General features: G+C 34.6%; 1 protein-coding gene across 4 annotated transcripts in view; it reads left to right on the plus strand.

The window, feature by feature from the left end:
• The window catches only part of FNDC3A (fibronectin type III domain containing 3A), a 227,551-nt gene that overhangs the window by 31,124 nt on the left and 173,294 nt on the right, over nucleotides 1–23,133 (plus strand). For all 4 annotated transcript variants that reach the window (XM_024257590.3, XM_063714662.1, XM_024257591.3 and 1 more), the window contains exon 2: nucleotides 5,410–5,547. In XM_024257590.3, coding sequence (XP_024113358.3) covers nucleotides 5,449–5,547 — 99 coding nt within the window. In that variant the 5' untranslated portion in view covers nucleotides 5,410–5,448. The remainder of the gene's footprint in view (nucleotides 1–5,409; nucleotides 5,548–23,133) is intronic.

Here is a 23,133-nt window from a genome sequence, read left to right on the forward strand (position 1 = left end):
TGTAGTTTTCAGTGTATGGCTTTCACTTCCCTGATTAGGTTTATTCCTAAGTATTTTATTCTTTTGGTTGCTATTGTAAATGGAATTTTTTTATTTCTTTTTCAAATTTTCATTGTTATATATAGAAACAATGGGGTTTTATGTATTGATTTTGTATTCTGCAACTTTGCTGAATTCACTTATTAGTTCTAACAGGTTGTGTGTGTGTGTGTGTGTGTGTGTGTGTGTGTGTGTGTGTGATCTTTAGGGTTTTCTACCTATAAGATTATATTGTCTGTGAACAAAGGTAATTTTATTTCTTCCTGTCCAGTTTAGATGCCTTTTGTTGAGGGAAGTCAGGGACCCCGAATGGAGGGACCGGCTGAAGCCATGGCAGAAGAACATAAATTGTGAAGATTTCATGGACATTTATTAGTTCCCCAAATTAATACTTTTATAATTTCTTACGCCTGTCTTTACTGCGATCTCCAGACATAAATTGTGAAGATTTCATAGACACTTACCACTTCCCCAGCCAATACCCTTGTGATTTCCTATGCTTGTCTTTAATCTCTTAATCCTGTCATCTTCGTAAGCTGAGGAGGATGTATGTCACCTCAGGACCCTGTGATGATTGCATTAACTGCACAGGTTGTTTGTAGAGCGTGTCTGTTTGAACAATATGAAATCTGGGCACCTTGAAAAAAGAACAGGATAACAGCAATGTACAGGGAACAAGAGAGATAACCTTAAACTCTGACCGTCAGTGAGCTGGGCAGAACAGAGCCATATTTCTCTTCTTTCAAAAGCAAATGGGAGAAATATCGCTGAATTCTTTTTCTCAGCAAGGAACATCCCTGAGAAAGAGAATGCATCCCTGAGGGTAGGCCTCTGAAATGGCTGCTTTGGGGGCGGCTGTCTTTTACAGTCGCAGCTGTGGGATGAAATAAGCCCCAGTCTCCCTCAGAGCTCCCAGGCTTATTAGGATGAGGAAATTCCCAACTAATAAATTTTGGTCAGACCAGTTATCTGCTTCAAACCCTGTATCCTGATAAGATGTTATCAATGACAACATGTGCCCGAAACTTCATTAGCAATTTTAATTTTGCCCCGGTCCTGTGGTCCTGTGATCTCGCCCTGCCTCCATTTGCCTTGTGATATCTTATTACCTTGTGAAGCATGTGATCTCTGTGACCCACACCCTATTTGTACATTCCCTCCCCTTTTGAAAATCGCTAATAAAAACTTGCTAGTTTTGCGGCTTGGGGGCATCACGGAACCTGCGGACATGTCTCCCCCAGACACCCAGCTTTAAAATTTCTCTCTTTTGTACTCTGTCCCTTTATTTCTCAGACCAGCCGACACTTAAGGAAAATAGAAAAGAACCTACATGACTATCAGGGGCACGTTCCCCCGATACCTTTTATTTCTTTTTCTTGCTCAGTTGCCCTGGGTAGAACTTCTAGCACTGTGTTGAATAGAAATAGGAAAAGTGAGCATCCTTGCCCTTTCCTGATCTTAAAGGAAAAGCTTTCAGTCTTCCACCATTGAGTGTGATCTTTCCTGTAGGTTTTTCATATATGGCCTTTATTATGTTGAGGTATATTTCTTCTAGTATTAGTTTATTGAGTTTATTTTTATTATGAAAGGTGTTAAATTTGTCAGATGCTTTTTCTATAGCAGTTGAGAATGATCATGTGGTAACTTTAACTTTTAAAAATAATTTTTGAAGGATAATATACATAAAGAAGTGCATATATAATCAGTATACAGCTTAGTGAATAACTTAATGGTAATCATCACATAATAGCCCCCCAGGTCAAGAACAGTACCCTCACCCCAGGAACTGCCTTCATGCTTTGCCCGTGTTCCCATCCTTTCTTCCTTGTCAAAGGGAACCACTGTCCTGACTCTTAACACCATAAATTGGTTTTATCTGTTTTTGAACCTCCTGCAAATAAAATTGTGCAGCCTGTATTCTTTTGTGTGTTTTTCATGCATGTTGTGTTTGTAAGATTTATCCATGTTGTTTCCTGTATCACTAGTTCATTGATTTTCATTGCTGCATATAGTCCATTGAATGAAATAGCCACAGTTTATTTACAAAGGACATTAAGGGCCATTAACAAATAATGGCTTCTATGAACCTTCTTGTATCTACCAGTAATCTAATAGCTGGATCATAACTGGGTCATAGAGGATGCATATATTCAACCTTGGTAGATAATGTCAAACTTTTCCTAAGTGATTTACGAATTTTCATTTCTGTTCCATATGAGTTTGCCTCCATAACTGCATTACCACTTGATATTGTCAGTCTTTTTCATTTCATTTTCCACTTTTTTTATTTTCGAGACAGGGTCTCGCTCTGTCACCCAGGCTGGAGTTCAGTGGCATGATCTCGGCTCACTGCAACCTCCACCTCCCAGGTTCAAGTGATTCTGCTGCCTCAGCCTCCCGAGTAGCTGGAATTACAGGCGCCTGCCACCACACTCAGTTAATTTTTGTATGTTTAGTAGAGACAAGGTTTCACCATGTTGGCCATGCTGGTCTTGATCTCCTGACCTCAAGTGATCTGCCTACCTCAGCCTCCCAAAGTCCTAGGATTACAGGCATGAACCACTGCACCCGGCCACATTTCTACTTTTGTGGAGAGTATATTCAAGTCTCTTGTTATTTTTCTATCTTTTTTTAAAAATCAATTTGTAGGAGGCTGATATATATTCAGAATATATGCTCTTTGTTAGTTGTATATGTTGTAAATACCTTTTTTCAGTTTGTGACTTACCTTTTCATTTTCTTAAAGCTTTTTAAAAGAAATTACAATTCTTAATTCTAGTGAAATCCAATATCTCTTTTTTCTTTATGTTTTAAGAAATATATTTTATATCCTGTTAAAGAAATCTTTCTCTGTCCCAAGGTTATGAAGATATTCTTCTGTGTTATCTTTTAGAACCTTTTCTTTGGTTTAACCTTGTATATTCAGATCTGCAACCTCTCTGACATTTAAAACAACATTGTTTAATTTGACACTAATTAAAATATTAGACCTACAAAAAAAAAGTTGCAAGAATAGTACAAAGATATCCAGGTTTTTTTCACCCAGAGTCTGCAACTGTTTATTTATGTATTTTACAAGCTTCTACATGGAGCGCTGATCCAAACATTAATATTTCACATTATTGCTACATAAATAAATGTTGATATATCAACAGTGATATGCTGGAGCTATCTTAACTTGTGTACAAAAGTTGGTTGTTAAAATTTGGGAATTTGCAGGTCAATTTTAAATCATTGGTAGTTTGAAGTGGGCTGTGGCAGGGAAGTATTTACTCCATGGATGTTAACACATGCTGTAAGTTATTTCTATTCTTTTTAAAAATACATCAAATGTTACATTATAAAAAATAAAAATAAATATATAACTAAAACTAAGAGGCTATTTGAGGTCACAAGATAAGACTAGAATGTAGAAAGTGAGTAGTAACAAAACTAGAAGTAATTTATTGAAGGAAGAAGCTGACAGTATTCTCTACACAAGGAATGAAAGGAATGTCTGGTTTCTAAATGCCAGCATTTGAGTTGCAGGGTAAAAGTTTTGAATTTGCAAGCTTAAATAAAACCAGTTACTTTGCGTGTGATAGATATGGCCATACAATAAACCAATTTATAAATGAAACTTTAGTGTGTTCTAGTTTTAAAAATACTAAAATTAAAGATAATACCTCAGGCAAATTGACCAATGGGTTGAAAATTTTAAAAAGATAATACCTTAAGTGAAATGGTAATATTGAAATGTAGCATGTGGCTCTGTACCCAGTCTCTAATAGCACTAGTATTGGAATGAACTTGAAGATTCAGAAGAAAATCTGTATTTCTATTTGTAAAATTACCAGTCCATCTCTTGAACCCAAACTGTGGTTGTATCTTCATCGTTACATTCTAAAATTTAAATAATAATGGCGGCCTGCAGTTTTAGCTAAACCTAGTACATAGAATATTGCAAATAGAATAAAATGACAAAATTTAAATGGCTCAGTAGTTTTTATTTTTTTTTAATTTATTAAGAAAATTGAATTACCTACAAAATCTCTCTTGTTAATCCCAAATTAGCTTCCTGGAAATGTTTCTTACACTAACTGTTGTGATATGCAAGTGGGAGAAATAATACATTTATTCTTTCTCATAATTCTTTGCATATTCCACAGAGCAACATTATTTGACAAGATTTAAAGTACTTAGTGATTTTATTGGACTTTAGTATAGCAATACAGGTTATACCAGAAGTTAGATTTGCATTAGTTTATATATAAACATTATGTTTAAAGAATATGCATTTTCATGAGACAAATAATATAAAATGGCTCATTTTACATTATTGTGGTATTAATTATGAAATCTTCAAGCAGATACCTATACTGAATGATTTTTAAAACCTTGTAGTAGTTGTTATATATCTACATGAAAAATTATTTTCAATCTAAATCAACTTGTGAGATTCAGCAGTCAAGATTTTAAATAAATAACATGAATTTAATCTCTTATAAAAGTTAACCCTCTTGACACTACTGAATTGCAGAATGCTGTAAACATTCCAAAATGTTTATTTTTCAATATATATTCAGTGTATTTATGATTATACTCAATTTGCTTATCTTGAAATATAATTTGCTGATGTTTTATTGGTTAACATTGTATATGATAGACTAATATTGCTTACATCATCTTTTACTTTTCTTTTTGTATGTGATATTGTGTGTACAGTTAAAGATTTCTAAATATGTTTTTTCGTTGAAATTATTGATTTATTGTAAATAGATATCACTTAGAAAAGAGTAATACAATCAAATAAGTAATATAAGAGCTTGAAACTTCAAACTTGAAGGTTCTTACCCTAATCCTGAGCAAATTTTTCTACCATTGTGTTTTGTCTGAGGAATCAGTGAAAAATCATAATTATTCTTGTGTAGTTCCTAGAGACAGATAGGGTGATGAGGGGGATTGAGTCTTCATAATTACCTTGTCTGCCCATAGAAAAAATTAGTGACAGTTGCCTCATTCAATCACTGTATTTTAGTGCCTATCCCAGTGTTTAGATTAAGTAGTGGTGGTTAAGTTAAATAAAATATTATATAGAGATGGAAGGGGTGGAGAGACAGACATAGAATTTAAATAGAGCCTGCTGGTATTCGCTTTAATATATCATATAAACTTACTGACTACTTTGACAACAAAGTAATTTGAATTGTAAGAAATGTATTTCCTTAAATGGCTTATTGATTGGATAAAAAAGTAGTCAACAGAGTATTCTAGAATTTCCTTTGACAAGAATATCTCTTTAGGTTAAAGAATGAAACATCTTGAATGTACAATGTTTTACTATATTTTAAGGCTGTACTTACAAATGACTATATATGTTTTGTTTTTCAGAGTTGGAGCATTATTCAGTATATTAATGTCTTATTGATAATGGCAGAACATCCACCACTACTGGATACAACTCAGATCTTAAGTAGTGATATTTCTCTTTTGTCTGCCCCTATTGTAAGTGCAGATGGAACACAACAGGTAAGAAAACTGAAATGTTTATTTCTTTATGTCTAATACACATGTATTTATGCAAAATTTAAAACAAATCACAATAGTGAGTTCCTGTTAATTCGTGTTTTAAATTCCCAGTTCAAAATATTGTTCAGTTTTATAAGATGATAAAAATAATGAGACTGTTTTTGAAGTCTCTTCTAAAATATCTTGCTAATTAATGGTCAGATTTCTTATGTGTATATTTAGTTGCCATTCAAGTTGTTTTTGTTTTCCTTTAGACAAATAGTGTGCTAGTCCCTGAGTTTAGCCTTGTACCTTAATGATTATTATAAATCATTTCAAATCATTATGAAATTATGATTTTTGCCTACATTATATAATAATAAAACGTTGTCTTTTCCTTCCCATTCTCCTCTCCCTTCCAAAAGTAAATACACAATTCCTGAAAAGCTGACAGATTTTTTTCCCCAGCCCAGGTCTTTATTTAAAATGTTGTGGTTGCACTGATTTCACTATTCCCACAGTAATCCTAAAAGGGATAGGAATAATAAGCTTTCACAAGTACTTGTTATGGGCCAGGCAATGTGCTTCATTCTCATAACTATCTTAGATGGTAGGTATTTTAACAGTGGGTGAGTAAACAAACACTAAAAACATAATAAATGATAATGAGGAAGAGAAGGAACAGTTTAGGTGCCCATTATGTAATAAACATTGTGCTAAGAGCTGTATGATCTCATTTAATTCTTTCAACAATTCTGTGAGGTAGGTACACCTGCCCTTATTTTGCATATGAAGCAAAATGAGTTTCAGAAAATCTTAAATAACTTGTTCAGCATCACACAAAGCTTGTGCTCCTAACTGTAACTCATACTGCCTCCTTGGGAAACTTAAAAACAAGAAAGTCAGATTTTCTTACTTTATAAACTTAGTATCTATAGTAGGCAATTATGATTTGCTTACAAGATAAAGGGCTACTATTGAAAAATTAGTAGCAATTGGCTTGGGCTCTAAATTTTCCTGTTCTGTGTAAACATGGCAAAAAGTGTTGTGTCCTGATTTTAATTTTGGTACGTGCTCTTATCCCAGCAATTTCATTCCACAAACTTGCTTTTCATGGTCAAATTTAAGTCTGCTAAGATTTTCTACTCACAAAAATAGTAGATGTGGCAGGTATTCATTTGCTTTATGAGGCTGTCCAAGTGTCTTCAGTTATCATTTGTTGCCTCAGGCCAGTCAATAGTTTCAACTTGTTGATAATCTAATGTATAAAAGAATCTATTAAGCAGTTAATTACATTACATTGATATAGTTGCTATAGTTGTATATTCTGTTAAGGGGAAGACAGCAAGCTGAAATAACTCCATGATGCCATCTCAAGACTTTTCTCTCCTTGCCCCAGAAGGAAATTTGGTTAGCAGAATTTTCTTGAAATCTTGAAGGCACCATGGCTATCGTGTCACAGTAATGGTGTAGATGGCTATAGAGAAAGGATCTTGGAATAGAAGAATCTACTAGCAAGATTTAAAGGAGCAGGTGGAGTTAGGAGGTCTAGGGACAGGTTTTTTGGTAGAGTTTAAAAACAAACAGATTTCAGGAAGTGTAGAGTAAAGCCTTGAATTCTAACTAGCAGGTTGCGTGTAGTTCGGTAGGGAGAGAGCTAAACACGAGTGGAAGAAAACACTGGACTGGCCTGATAGATTTGGATTTGATTTTGGTTGCCGAAGACAAGTTATTTAACTTCTATGAGTATGTTTGCTTCTCTAGAAAATGGAGGTAATAATATCTTAAAGTAATTATAGCTATGTGGGTGAAACGAGCCTGAAGGAACTCAGTAAATGTTTGCTGAATCCTAAGTAAAGCACTCAATAAATGTTTAGAAGACTGAAGAAACTTTAGATATCCCAGTCAGGATTTCAATAAATAGAGATAGTTATAATAAGCAGTGGATCAGAAAATGTGGAGATAGTTATGAAGGATGCATATGAAGTGTAAAGAGTGAACCAATAGCTATCATAGAATGTAAGGGACTATATACAAGGCAGATAATAATTAGAGGTGGGAGTGCAATAAACTTGACACCAGACATTTCTTTGTCTTAACACAAGAACTTATTGATATGCCAAGTTATAGCTTACCTATGGAGATATGACACAACTTGGTTGATGCCTGTTTAACCACAGACTAAAAGACTGTTCCTGACAGATGGAAGTGTCATGCACAAGCATGATATTAAAAATTCAAGACGACATATTTTGTCCCTTGTCTTGACTTTTCTTCAGAATATTATGCTATATGGAATGATTTCTCTTCTACTCTTGGGATCAAATTAATTTTCCTGTAGCTGGCTATTAAGATTATCTGTCTCCTCATTAATATTTTCTGGTTTAATACAGTAAACATTTCCTACTGTATCATATTACACGCAGTGGGTCTTTTGGCTTGTGAATCATAATAGAGGGAATTGCTCCTGATGTCACTGCTAGGGTTGCCTTTAGGGAGGCTGTAATAGTCATTTATTATTCATTTTGACAAGCAGCTTATGAACCTTTTTTTGTGGTTATGGAATCTGCCTCCCTTTTTCATTATTAAAATAGACTTTATTTTTAGAGCAGTTTTAGGCTTATAAGAAAAATTGAGCAGACAGTACAAAGTTCTCACATACCACCTCTTCTCCATAGTTTCTTCATTTATTAACATCTTATATTAGTGTGATATATTTGTTACAATTAATGAACCAGTATTGATGCGTTATTATTAAGTAAGGTCCATAGGGTTCACTCTTGGTGTTGTACAACAGTTCTTCAGGTCTTAACAGATGGGTAATGTCATATATCATTACAGTATCATACAGAATAATTTCACTGCCCTAAAAATCCCGTGCTTCACCTTTTCATTCTTCCTTTACTCCCCCCAAATCCTTGGCAACCACTGATCTTTTTACTATCTCTCTATAGTTTTGTATTTTTAAGAATGCAATACAGTATGTAGCCCTTTCAGACTGGCTTCTCCCACTTAGCAGTATGGTATAGATAATTTCTTTCCATGGCTTAATAGCTCGTTTCTTTTTCATTATTGAATAATACTTCATTGTATAGATGGACCAGTTTGTTTATTCATTCATCTGTTGAAGGACATCTTGATCACTTCCAGCTTTAGGCTGTTATAAATAAAGCTGCCTTAAACCATGTGCAGATTTTTGAGTGTACATAAGTTTTAATTCACTGGATAAATACCTAGGAACATGATTGCTGGATTGTGCGGTAGGACTGTGTTTAGCTTTGTGAGAAACTACCAAACTGTCTTCTAAGGTGGCTGTACCATTGTACATTCTTTGTCACATGATTGACTTGAGATATCTTTTCCTGATAGCAGAAGGAAAGCCTGTATGAATGTGTGTGCCCTGTTAGAACCTCCAAACCAGTTTTACAGAACATAAGCTTCAAGCGCAAGTGGAATGCTCAGTTCTATTCTCTATTGCCACCATCTAAAGAAAATTTCAGATGTTTTAGTTTCTTGTGTGGTTTAGCAGTTTACTAATTTGTCTTCTCTTAATTTCTACTTACTTACCTTCCAAAAGGATTGAATGCATTTAAAGTTTCAGTTAAGACCTTTAAAAACTTAGCCTGCCTGTTATACATCTTTATTAGTACCTTCTCGATTGCATTAATCTTTTAAAATTATTATTTTTATAACTTCCCGTCTCATTTGTACTCATGGGATTTTAATTTACGGAAGTAACTTAAGAGATGGCACAGAGAGGCTAATGCCATTGAAAGAAGATTTTTATTACTTAAATTTCCCAAAGAAGGGGACGTATCATGTCATACAGGTAGGGCCAAAGGAGAAGCAGCATGTTCTGGTCAGGAGGCAGAAGAAGGCATGAGGAGAAAGCCTGGACCAAACCTTTTGTTGGGGTTTTCACAGGAAAGGCAAGGTGAGGTAAATAGTGTTGGATTGGCTAGTTTTAATAATTCTGACCATCTTTGGGCTGTAAGGGTGATCCCTGGTAGCCCAGTACCTGGCCTGGGATGGTTTAGGGTAGGGTGAATATTGGTTTGGTGTGTAAAAGTTAGATAAGGTGGTTGGCACTATAGACTTGGGATTGGATGGTTTGCATATAAGAAGTATGCCTCTTGCCAAGGCTTTTGTTAATCTATAAGAATTGGCTATCCCTACAAGGGGCCGTCTCTCCCCAGCAAGTGAGGTCACAGGTGCCAGAACATCAGGAATACAGAAAATAAGAAAATAGGGTTAATATAATTGGCCCTGTGATGAGTGGATGCCATTGGACAAATAAAGAATCTAAGAAAACACAGAACGTGCCCTCAGCTTTTTAAAACCTGTTTTAAATCATGAAGTATAACATATATTTATAGAAAAGTACGTAAAATAGGCATGAAATATAGCATATGATTATAAGGCATAAATCTTGTAACTACAAGCCAAGCTAAGAGATATAATACGCCAATACCCTAGAAATTGCTTGTATGTTTCTTCCACATCATAACACCCTCTCTCCTTCAAGGTTACCACTATCCTGACTTTTATGATAATTGCTTAATGACTTTTCTCTGTAGTTTTATCTATATATACTTCACTATACAACAATACTGTAGTTTTGCCAATTCTTGATATTTACATAAATTAAACTTGATTTAACTATTCTTTTGTGACTTGCTGGTCTTATTCAATATTGTTTTAAAGATTTTGAAATTTGTTCTTTTTAGTTTGCAGTGTCAGATTCTATTATGTATGAATATAACTCAATGTATTCATTTATCTCTTCTCTTCTTGATGACCATCTTTGGGGTTTCTAGTTTGGGATTATCATGAACAATGCTTTTTTTCTTTGATTTATCAAACCGTTAATCAAACTGTTAATATATATTCTGGCCACAAGTTGTTAGTCAGTCATAAGTGTAGTGAATATTCTCTCCTGTTCCCCTGTTCTGGTTGTCTTTTCACTCTCTTTGATGTCTTTTTTTTTTTTTTTTTGAGACAGGGTCTCGCTCTGTCACCCAGGCTGGAGTGCAGTGGCGTGATCTCGGCTCACTGCAACCTCTGCCTCCCAGGTTCAAGTGATTCTCCTGCCTCAGCCTCCCAAGTGGCTGAGATCACAGGCGTGCACCACCACACCAGGCTAATTTTTGTATTTTTAGTAGAGATGGGGTTTCACCATGTTGGCCAAGCTGATCTCGAACTCCTGACCTCAAGTGATCCACCCGCCTCGGTCCCCCAAAGTGCTGGGATTACATGCGTGAGCCACCGGCGGCTGGCCTCTTTGGTATCTTTTGATGGACAGTCTTTTATTTTAGTGTGGTCAGATTTACCAGTTCTTTTCTTCTAGAGTTAGTGTTGTGTTTCTTCTCTCTCTACAAAAAAATTTAAAATTTAGCTGAGTGTGGTAGTATATGCCTATAGTCCCAGCTACTCAGGAGGCTGAGGTGGGAGAATCACTTAAGCCCAGGAGGTCAAGGCTACAGCAAGTCATGATTATACCACTGTACTCTGGCCAGGGCAACAGAGCAAGACCATGTCTCAAAAAAAATGTTTAAGGTATTTATGAACAGGAATTCCCTATACTGAGGCAATGAAAATATTTCTAAAAATATATTCTAAAAACTATACTTGTGTGTTGAACATTTTATTCCAAAATCTACTGGAGTCGATTTTTGTGAACTGTGTCAAGCATAGGTCCAATTTGACTGTTTTTCCATATATGTATATACTTAATTATTTCAGCACTGTTTATTGAAAAATCTGTTGTTTTCCTGTTGCTCCACAATGATACTTTTGTCATGTATCTATGATACATTGTTACAGATATGATCAAATATCTGTCACATATTTGTAGGGTTATTTATGGATTTTTTTTTTTTGAGACAGAGTCTTGCTGTGTCGCCCAGGCTGGAGTGCAGTGGTGCGATCTCGGCTTGCTGCAAGCAAGCTCCGCCATGGGTTGACACCATTCTCCTGCCTCAGGCTCCCAAGTAGCTGGGACTACAGGTGCCCACCACCACACCCGGCTAATTTTTTGTATTTTTAGTAGAGATGGGGTTTCACTGTGTTAGCCAGGATGGTCTTGATCTCCTGATCTCGTGATCCGCCCGCCTCGGCCTCCCAAAGTGTATTTATGGATTTTTAATTCTCTTTCATTGATCTGTTTTATTATCCCTGTGCCAAGAATACACCAAGTCTTGGTATCTGGTAAGCAAACCATCCCACCTTATTCTTTGAGAAGGTCTTGGTATTCTTGGGCCTTTACATTTACATGTAGATTTTAGAATTAGCTTATCAGTACACACACACACATGCACACACACACAACACCTGCTGAGTTTGATTTGGATTGCCTTGTATCTATAGATTGATTGAGGGAAGAATTGGCATCTTTACAATATTGAATTTTTCAATTGTTGAAGTTGGTATATTCATCCATTTATGTAGGTTTTTAATGTCACAGTGAAGTTTTATAATTTTTCCCATAAAGGTCTTGAATATCTTTTGTTAAATTTATTCCTGGGCACTTGGGGTTTTATATGCAATTATAAGTGTGTGTGTGTGTGTGTGTGTGTGTGTGTGTGTGTGTGTGTGTGTGTGTGTGTGTGTGTGTGTGTGTGTGTGTGTGTGTGTGTGTGTGTGTGTGTGTGTGTGTGTGTGTGTGTGTGTGTGTGTGTGTGTGTGTGTGTGTGTCCTGTTCCTGGTGAGTTAGAAATACAGTTTATTTTTGTATATTGCTTCAATATCCAGCAACCTTGCTATACTCTTACTCATTTTGAGACTTGTTCTTAGTCTCAAAGAGAGTATTTTCAGGATATTATTAAGCATGATGTTTATTATACATTTTTATGGATATTCTTTCTAAGATCTAAAAGGGTAAGCCAGGTGCAGTGGCTGACGCCAGTAATCCCAGCATTTTGGGAGGCTGAGGCGGGCAGATTGCTTGAACACAGGAGTTGGAGACCAGCCTGTGCAACATAGTAAGACTTCATTTATACTAAAAATAAAATTAGCTGGATGTGGTGGCACACACCTGTAGTACCAGCTACTCAGGAGGCTGAGATGGGAGGATCACTTGAGCCTGGGGGGTTGAGTCTGCAATAAGCTGTGATTATGCCACTGTGTTCCAGTCTGGGCAACAGAGTGAGACCCAGTCTCATATTTTCAACGTTTCTAAAATAATGATATATTTTTCCTTCACATTTTGATGTCATAATTTACATTAATTTTAAAATGTTTAACTGTTAGTATATTTCTGGCTAAACCAAATTTCATTGTGATACATTGTTCTTTTAATGTATTGCTGGATTGGGGTATGCTAATATTTTTTCTTGGATTTTATTTTTAGTCTGTGTTCATGAGTGAGACTGTCCTATAATGGGCATTTCCCTAATATCCTGAGTTGGTATCAAAGATGTGCTGAACTAAACTGTGGAGTTTACCCTTTTGTTTCTTATTCTTTGGTTAAATTTGTATTTGTTTAAAATTGTTTCTTCCTCATTTGGTATAACTTGTTCAGTGAAATCTTCTGAACCTAAGTTTCTTTGACTGAAGTATAGAAATGAAGAAGCAAATCAGATGCATACTATGAATACTTCATCTTAAGTTTGGAAGTACATTTTTATAATACTGAGGTAATCTGTGTATATTTGTTATGTAAGTGGTATTAAAATGATGAAGAAAAGTTGAGTTTTTAAATAAATTTAATAAGAACTATTTAAGCACTTATGATCAGGCATTTGATGCATTTAAAATAAAATTTATTGATGTTATTAATGCAGATTAAAATGTTTAAGGAGAGTGAAGCTAGGGAAAGAAAATGTTGTAATATCAGATGAAAAAAACCTGAATTAAGGTCATATTAATGATACACGATTTGAGAAATATTAAGGGGGTAAAATTGGTGAACAAGTCATAGAACAAAACTAAGAGAGGGGATAAAAATTTCCCCAGGATTTTCTTTGAAAATGTAAGTGGATAGCAAGACCATTTACTAAGTAGTTAAGTCTTATCAGTCAGAATAGGCAAGATTATTTTATGGTAACAAACAGCTTCTTAATCTCCATAGTTTACCAAAAGGTTTATTGCTCATACTGCATGTCCTTCACAGGTTTGCTGTGGCTGTGCGCCACATAGTCTTCACCTGAGACCCAGCCCCTATATAGAATGTTGCTGGTATCCTGGTGAACTACTTGCTGATCTCCATTCCATTTTATGGACCAACACAAGGCACATGGCCAAGCTTGCCATCAGTGTTGGGGGGTTATAATAGCAGCTACTGTTTGAGCCCTTACCGTGTGTTCAGACACTGGGGCAAGTCATGCATTATTTCATTTAATCTTCATAACAGTCCTTAGAAGTAGCTTTAATATTTCCATTTTATAGAAACTAAGAATCAGAAAGGTGTTAACTTGTTACTAGGTTAAGTAACATAGCTTCTGAAAGGCAAAAACCAGGATTCAAAGCTAAGTCTTTAAAATTCCTAATCATTTATCATGGTCTTAATCACTATAAAAATAGTAAATTAATGGATTAAATTTCAGGAAAAAGATCTGATTCGAACCAGAGATACAGAAATTATCAGAATAGTCAGGGTAGTGAAGCCATAGGAATTAATGAGTTTATTCATACTGAGAGAATTTCGATTTGATATGGGAAAAGAATGTTAGTAATTTCTGATATAACACACTAGTGAGTAGGCCTTTGTAACTGGTATTAAAATGATTAATATATACTGCCAAAATGAAAGTAGGTTTATATAATACTACACCTTAACTTGAACACACTAGAGCTTTTGAAAGACCCTATATGAACATCTTATTCTGCAGCTTTTCCTGTCCAAGTTTTTGGTTAGCTTCTTGTTTTCCCTGTTGTTATCCTCACCACAAGCCAACTGTGATGTTAAACCAACTGCCACTGATTGTTTTACACATGCTCCCCAGGGGGAAAGCTATTTGCAATAAGGGAGCTCTGAGTTAGGACAAATCAAGACAAGCCCTGGGACTGGGTGTTTCCAGGGAACTGCCAGACAGGTCAAATATGACAGTTCTTTTGGAGATGAGACTTTTACGGTATTCCAAACCATTCTGTCCCTTCCAGTGGCTGCTAGTCTGCTGGTTTTTACTGCTGCTGTGATTCTGAGACTTTTCCAAGGCTTCTGTGAAGCTGGGGAGACGGAGTAGGGAATAGTGCAAATTAAAATGACACAAAGCTCACTGTCCATATCAGGATCTACCTGTTTTCCCTGAACATACTGTTGCAAGCCTTTGGTTAATTTCTAGAGTTCCTAAAAAAATCAGTTTTGATGATTTGCGCCTGTGTTCTCACTGCTGTTATGGAGGAATGGATTTTTGGAGGTTAACACTGTGTCGTTCCTAATGATATCATCCAAAATGGAGTTTTTATGGAATAAAAATGCAGTATGATCAGAGTAGGGCCAATTCTCTATGTAATACAACATTTTTTTCTAGTGTCATTTTATATTTTTATATTGATATCTAAACTTTGGAAAACAGTGTTTATTATTTACCAACATGTACAATGAATAAATTTCTTCATCATATGACTGTATATATAGAATAAAACTATGTTCAAAGCCTGCTGGGTGAACAATTGTAAAAAGAAGGTATTTTTTTTTCATCTGACTCAGATCCTTACTTCAGAAATTTACAATGAATAAACCATTTCACAGGTTAATAAGTTTCCTTACTTGAGGGCCCTCATCATTTTTGTTGATACATGTTAAGCTTTCATGCATAGCAGGCCTTTGGTTAGACCCTTGATCGAGAATTGTCTCAAAAACATTCAGAGCATTTGTCCAGAGGAAACTAAAGACAAACCAGAAAAAGCAGAGCTGGGTAGGAGAGTAAAGGTGCTTCCCCCTTTTTACATTACCGAAAACAAACCTAAAAACAAAGCTCTACATGTTTGTTTCTGAGATTAGCTTTTACATAATGTTACTTTGGATTAAACTTTTATCTCTATGGAAGTTGTGTTTGGTTTAAATGGAAATAAGAAGGAAAACTTTCACCAATAGCCAAAAATCTAATATGAAAACTTTAAAAAGTGCTCACATTTTTAAGTTCAAAAAGTTACAAATTTGTAAATATATGCATTTAAAAATCTGATAGCTTACATGCTAAGCTATAAACATAAACCTTAGGAATGAGACTACTGAGACTGAAATAAAGCTTATACTTTTGTGACAATAATTTTGTGCCTCAGAATTCTGATACAAACCATTAATCATAGATTTCATGGCCCAAATTAGTCATCTTCTAACTGCTATGCAGCTTTGCCTGGCAAATAAATAGTGGTTTGCTAAATTTCTCATTCTTAGAAGCTTTGGAAAGGCTAGAATTTAAACATTACTCTCCTCTTTCAATTAGTTTTTTTCTCCCACGCGCCTGCACCATGCCACCTTCTGTGATATTTCGTTAGAAAATCAAATACTTTTGAAAAATTCTAGTGCTATTACCGTTAACTTTTCTTTAGACATAAAAAGCCTTATGCTCAAGGTTCAGATCTGAAAATTTGCTTAATTATCACATTTTTGTAAGCACATATTTTAAAAAATTTATGATAAAGATTCAGCTAGGTTGTCCTGGAAAAAAATTAGCTTCACACATATTCAGGTTCTGTCTGTGTATAAAATATTGCACTGGTTCTTGTTTTAAGAGATGATAAAATCAGATTTACAAATTGGATGTAAATTTTAAGATAGTCTAAAGGGAAGAAAGGTTCATAAAATATCAATCAGGAACAGAGTTACAAAGAATGCAAACTGGAATTTAGTTTCTATATTTGGCACAAAATAATAAAATTGTATTCTTATTGAATGACTTGAGACCAATACCATTTCATTTGTTTGTTTTTTAAACTATATATTTCCAATAAAACAAAAATTGGGCAAATTATTTTATTTAGTTGAAAAATTATTTCATTTTAAAAGTGGACAGTAAAATACTTTCATGTAATTCAAGCTAATATGACAAAACTAAAATATTTTGTAGCGTTTTTATACTATCTTAATATATATTTTTATATATTTAATATGTTTTTAAAACTGTTGTGAAAGAGAATCATCAAACTCTAAAATAAACATCTTAAAGAAATGAAACATAATGGTCCTGGAATTTTGATGGATTCTTGGTCTAAAAAGCATTGATGTTCTATTAAACTCCTACATATTCTACAGTTAAATTCTAAACTCTGATTCAAAGTGACTCAAAAGTTAGTTAACTCCTGTGCCCCAGAATCCTGTAGAAATTGTTAACTTTTAAGTAATATCGTTTGGACTAAAGCAAGGAGGAAATAAAGAATAACTTGAAAGTAGCACTGTATAAATAGGGAAATGCATTCAACTAAAATACAAAGATAATGTTTCCCACTTTTGCAAGTGTCCTTACATTAGATTAATATAAAGCAAGATGATTTTTGTCAAAAAGTGTACAGATGGTTGTTGAAGTAGAAATTGAGTTCTGCTTTTTCAACTCATAACGTTCTCCTTTCATATAAAAATACAAAAGATTAACAAAACCAAAAGTGAGTTTCTTGAAAAGATTAACAAAATTGACTAGCCATTAGCTAGGCTAAGAAGAAAAAGAGATAAATAAATAAATCAAAAATTTAAAAGGAGACATCACAACGGATACCATAGAAATACAAAGGATTGTTAGAGACTACTATGAACAACTATATGTCAATAAATTTGAAAACCTAGAGGAAATCGATAAATTACTGGACACATTCAACCAACCAAAATTGGAACAGGAAGAAGTAGAAAACCTAAACAGACCAATAACAAGTAATGAGATTGAATTTTTAATAAACTCTCCCAAGAAAGAAAAGTCCAGGACCAGATGGCCTCACTGCTGAACTCTACGGAACCTTTAAAGAAGAATTAATACCAGTTTTCCTCAAATTATTCTAAAAAGTTAAAGCAGAGAGAACTGTTCCTAACCATTTCCATGAGGCCAACATAACCCTGATACCGAAACTGAACAAGGACACAACAGAAAAAGAAAGCTAAAGACCAATATCCCTGATGGACATAGACACAAAAATCCTCAACGAAATACTATGTAACGAAGTTAATCCAACAATTCATCAAAAAGATAATACACCATGATCAAGTGAGATTTATCGCAAGAATGTAAGAATGGTTCAACATACATAAATCAGTAAATGTGATACATGACGTCAACATAATGAAGGACAAGAACCATAAAACCTCTCAGTAGATGAAGAAAAAGTATTTGATAAATTCAGCATCCCTTCATGATTTAAAAAAAAAAAAAAACCCTCAATAAATTAGGTACAGAAGGAAAGTACCTCAATGCAATAAAGGCCATGTATGACAAACCCACAACTAATATCATGCTGAATGGGGAAAAGCTGAAAGCTTTTTCTCTAGGAACTGAAAAATAATTGGTTTTAATGAGTCGCAAATTAGCCAACCCACTTATACAGTTGTTTTTCCTTTCAATAATAATTTTCAAGTAGTAGTAGTTCATATTTTCCCCATTTTTCTCTCTGCTTCTAAAAGTGATTAGAAAAAAATATTTTGATGCTACTACTGATATTTTCTTCAGTGTCTTAAATTATCTCCTAAATAGCTTTCTTGTGCTTGCTCCGCATAGATAGATAGAGGAATCATGGCTGTAGGACAAATCATAAATCATTAGATTTAAAATAGGTTAGTTTTCAAATAGTGCTTTTTTGTAATTGAGATACAATTCCATTTCGTAAGTATTTACTAAGGTAACTACTACTAGATATAATTTATGTTCCTGAAAATTTATAATTTAGCATATGAGTGTGCCTGTGCACACTGGTTTATAACATTATAAATCAATATATGGCAGTTTGAACAAAAGTGATTTAGATAGCTTTTCTCATCACTATTGCCTTGGTAATACTTGATATATTTGAAAAATATATATTCTAATATTTTCTTTTTTCAAGATTTCAGCATGACTGAGTAATCTATTACATTCTTAAGTAATTCTTTAGAATGTCTGAATAAAATACCTGTTCTTTAACTAGTAAGCATAGTAAGCATTAATTTCAATGTCTTATATGTGTCCTCAAACATGTTATTGACCACTTAATAGCCTATATACCTATATAATACAGAAACGGGCATTTACAGCTAAAACAGCTGGTAAACTTAACTGATACACTAATGAGTGCTAATTGTATAAGGAAAGAACTTAACATTAGCCATAAAGTTGGCCACAAAGGGCCTGTATGTGAAATACCCTATCTTGAGGTGATTAATTGGACTTACTAAAAGTTTGGGGGAAGAAAGGAGATTGGAGTTATGTTCTAAAGAAAAAAAATGCAAATTAAAACCTTAATGAGGTTGTAGATGTTAAGGAACCTGACAGTATAGTAAGGCTTGTGGAGCAATAGGATCCATCAGATACTGCTGGCACTGTCAATTTGGAGAGTGATAATAGCAGTATTTAATAAAGCTGAAAAAATGTATCTTCCAAATCCAAAACATATATACTTCTAAATATTTCTCTTACAGAAAATCATATATAAGGCACATGTGCAAAACTATTCTCTGCATTTTGTAATAATGATAGAACTGGAAACAATATAAATGTTTACTAGTAGGGAAATGGAGAAGATTTGAGAGGATTTATGTAATGGAATACTAGAATACTATATACCAGTATTTTATTGTATGAATCTATACTATGGATAAATCTCAAAAATACAACATTGAGTAAAATAGCAGGTTAGGGATTTGTAAGATGTGATGTCACTGATATAAATTAATAAAAATAAAAATTTCACAAAATAGCAGTATATACTAATAATGGATGTATATAAGCATGCGTATGAAGAATACTAAATGAGAATGATACACTCCAAGTTCGGAAAAATGATCTGTAATAAAATTATATTTCTTTTTCAAAAGAGCATCTGAGGAAAATTCATCAATATAATTCTAGTTGTTTCTGGAAAGTAAAGGATACAATACTGTCTACTTTTCTGTATGTTTGAAATATGATAAAAAAAATTAAAGAGATGCCATTAGGCATTATAGACAGGGTAGTTACTAAGAGGTTTTGTTTCGTTTTGTTTTGTTTTATTGTTTTTTTAAGACAGGGTCCTGTTCTGTCACCCAGGCCAGAGTGCAGTGGTGTGATCATGGCTCACTGCAGCCTCAGTCTCCTGGGCTTAAGTGATCCTCCTGCCTCAGCCTCCTGAGTAGCTAGAACTACAGGCATATGCCACCACACCCAGTTAATTCTGTTATTTTTTTTTAGAGACAGAGTCTCACTATGTTGCCCAGTCTGGTCTTGAACTCCTGAGCTCAAGTGATCTTCCTGCCGTGATAGAAGGTTTTGAATGTTATATTCTAAGTTTTAGATTTGAGGTAATAAGATATAGGTAGCCAATAAAGTTTCAAAAGTAGATCAATGAAAAGATGAGAATAATCCTTGAGGAAAATTATTTGGTTAACTATATAGTTAAATGCAATGGAGTAGGGAGACAGCAGAGGAAGGATTGATTGGCTTATATATCCACCCCACCAAGTATAAAGTAATGTGGGTCCAGAGGATACCAACTGTGAAATAGAAAGTAAAGGGAGAAACCTGATAGTTTTTTTTTTTTTAGAGAAAGAATGAGTATGATGAAATTTTGGAAATTCAAAACTGAAAGAGTGTACAGAAAAAAACAGTCCAATTCACATTTTTACAGATGGACAAACTAAAGGCTCATAGTTAGCCAGTTTACACACTGAGTGGCAGATTTGAGACTAGACTCAATATCTTCTGATCCCCCAGTCTCAGTCACTTTGGAGTAAGAAAGGACGTTGAGTTTAAACTCAAAATTCTACAACCCTTGGTTCTAGGTAAGTAATGATCTAGTTGATACTAATAAAACAGTTAGAAATGACAGCACCTAACCAATAGGAATGGTTAGTGAATGGTTTTCCAACACTGTCTCCTTACATTCAGTAGGAATGTTCACAAGACAGTTGAGTAGATACAAAGAAATAAAGAGGACCAGTAAACATAACCAGGTAAATATAAAATACAGTATAAATGTATTTAAAAATTTTTTCTGTCTGATTTAAAAGTAATTTGCAGAAAGCAATAATTATACACTGTTGGTTGGCTTATAAGGTATAAAAATGTAATTAGTGTTATAGCACAGAGGATGGGAGAGGGAACTGAGGTTAGAGGAGCAGTGTTTTTTACATACAATTGGAATTAACTGGATCAACATTATTATGAGTTAAGAGGTTAATTATAATCCCCAGGGCATCTACTAAGAAAATAACTCAAAAGAATATAGTAAAAGAAACAACAGGAGAATTAAAATAGAACATCAGAATATATTTAATATAAGGCAAAAATGGAGGAATTGAGGAACAAAAAAGATATAATATCATACATAAAACAGAGCAAAATAGCAAACTGATAAGGCAAATCCTACCTTATCATTAAGTACATTGCATCTAAATGGATCAAACATAACAGTGAAAAGACAGTTATTGACCAAATGGATAAAAATTCAGGTGCAACGGCTCACACTTGTAATCCCAGCATTTTGGAAGGCCAAGATTGGTGGATCACCTGAGGTCAGGAGTTTGAGACCAGCCTGACTAACATGGCGAAATCCCATGTCTACTAAAAATACAAAAATTAGCCAGGTGTCTGGTGTCACCCACCTGTAGTCCCAGCTACTCAGGAGGCTGAGGCAGGAGAATCACTTGAACCCAGGAGGCAGAGGTTGCAGTGCGCCGAGATTGCGCCACTGCACTCTAGCCTGGGCAACAGAGTGAGACTCTGTCTTAAAAAAAAAATTCATGCTTTAACTATGTGCACTCTATAAGAGACACTCTTTATTTTTTAAGAGACAGGGGTCTTGCTCTGTCACCAGGCTGAAGTGCAATGGTGCCATCATAGCCCTGAGCTCAAGTGATTCTCCTGCCTCAGCCTCCTAAGTAGCTGGGACTCCAGGTGCATCCAACTACACCCGGCTAATTTTTAAATTTCTTGTAGAAACCGAATCTCACTTGTTGCCCAGGCTGGTCTCAATCTCCTGACTTCAAGTGATCCTCCAACCTCATCTTCCCAAAGTGCTAGATTACAGACATGAGCCACACTGTGCCCAGCCCAGGACGCTCTTGAAATCAAAGACACAAATACGTTGAAATGTAAAAGATAGAATAAGAGAACTTGTAACCCAAAGAGAAATGAAATGAGTATACTAATAATTGACTTTAAGTCAGAAAAGTTACTAGAAATGACTATACTAATAATTGACTTTAAGTCAGAAAAGTTACTAGAGACAAAGAAGGATGTTTTATAATCATAAAAGGGTAAATCTGCCTCTAACCATCAAGCCGCCAAATATCTGAAATAATGATTGACAGAATTGATGGGAGAAATAGACAGTTGAACAATAATAGTTGGAGCCTTCAATAGGTAGAATATTAACAAGGAAATGGAAGGTATGAACGACACTGTAAACCTGATAGACATCTGTAGAACATTCCACCCAACAACAGCAGCATGTATAATATTTTCAAGTATACATGGATCATTGTCCATTATAGGGTATATACTAGGTCATAAAACTAGCAAGCCTCAATAGTAAGAATTTTTTTTTTTGAGACAAGGTTTTGCTTTGTCACCCAGGCTGGACTGCAGTGACATAATCATGGCCCACTGCAGCCTTGGCCTCCTGAGCTCAAGTGGTCCTCCCACCTTAACCTCCCAAATAGCTAGGACCACAGATGTACGTCACCATGGCAGGCTGAAGTTTTTTTTTTAGTAGAGACAGGATCTCCCTCCGTTGCCCAGGCTTCAGTAAGTTTAAAGAGATAGAAATAATACAGAGTATTTTCTTCAAACACAATGAAATGAAATTAGAAATTAATAACAGAGAAATTTGGGGAAATAACAAATATGTATAAATTAAAGAGTATATTTCTACAGAGCCAGTAGGCTAAAGAATAAATCACAAAGGAAATTAGAAAATACTTTCGTTTGAATGCAAACAATGATACAACATACTAAAATTTACGATATACTGCTGAAGTAATGATTAAAGGAATACATATCCCCTTAAAAGCCTGTGTTTAAAAAGAAAGCTCTCAAATCAGTTATCTAACCTTTTACTTTAAAAAGCTATAAAAAGAAGATAAAACTAAACCCAAAGCTGGCAGAAGAAAACAGTAAAGCTTAGAGTAGAAATAAATGAAATAGAGAACAGAAAAATATAGAAAATCAAAAATACCAAAAGTTGGCTCTTTGAAAAGATCAACAAAATTGCCAACCCTTTTAAGTAGACAAATCAAGAAAGAATGAAGTGTTGGTGGTGCAGTGGTGAGCATAGCTGCTTTTCAAGAACAAAAAAGACTCAAATGACTAAAATCAAGAATGATCAAGAATGAGAGAGTAGACGTTACTACAGATCTTACAGAAATGAAAGGATTATTAATGAATACTATGAACAGTTGCATGCCAACAGATAGTCTAAGTGAACTAGACAAATATCTAGAAAGACACAAAACAACCAAAACTGAATCAAGAAAAAATATAAAATCTGAATACATGTATAACAAGTAAAGAG

Source organism: Pongo abelii, chromosome 14 (genome assembly GCF_028885655.2).
Source record: "Pongo abelii isolate AG06213 chromosome 14, NHGRI_mPonAbe1-v2.0_pri, whole genome shotgun sequence".
NCBI lineage: Eukaryota > Metazoa > Chordata > Mammalia > Primates > Hominidae > Pongo > Pongo abelii.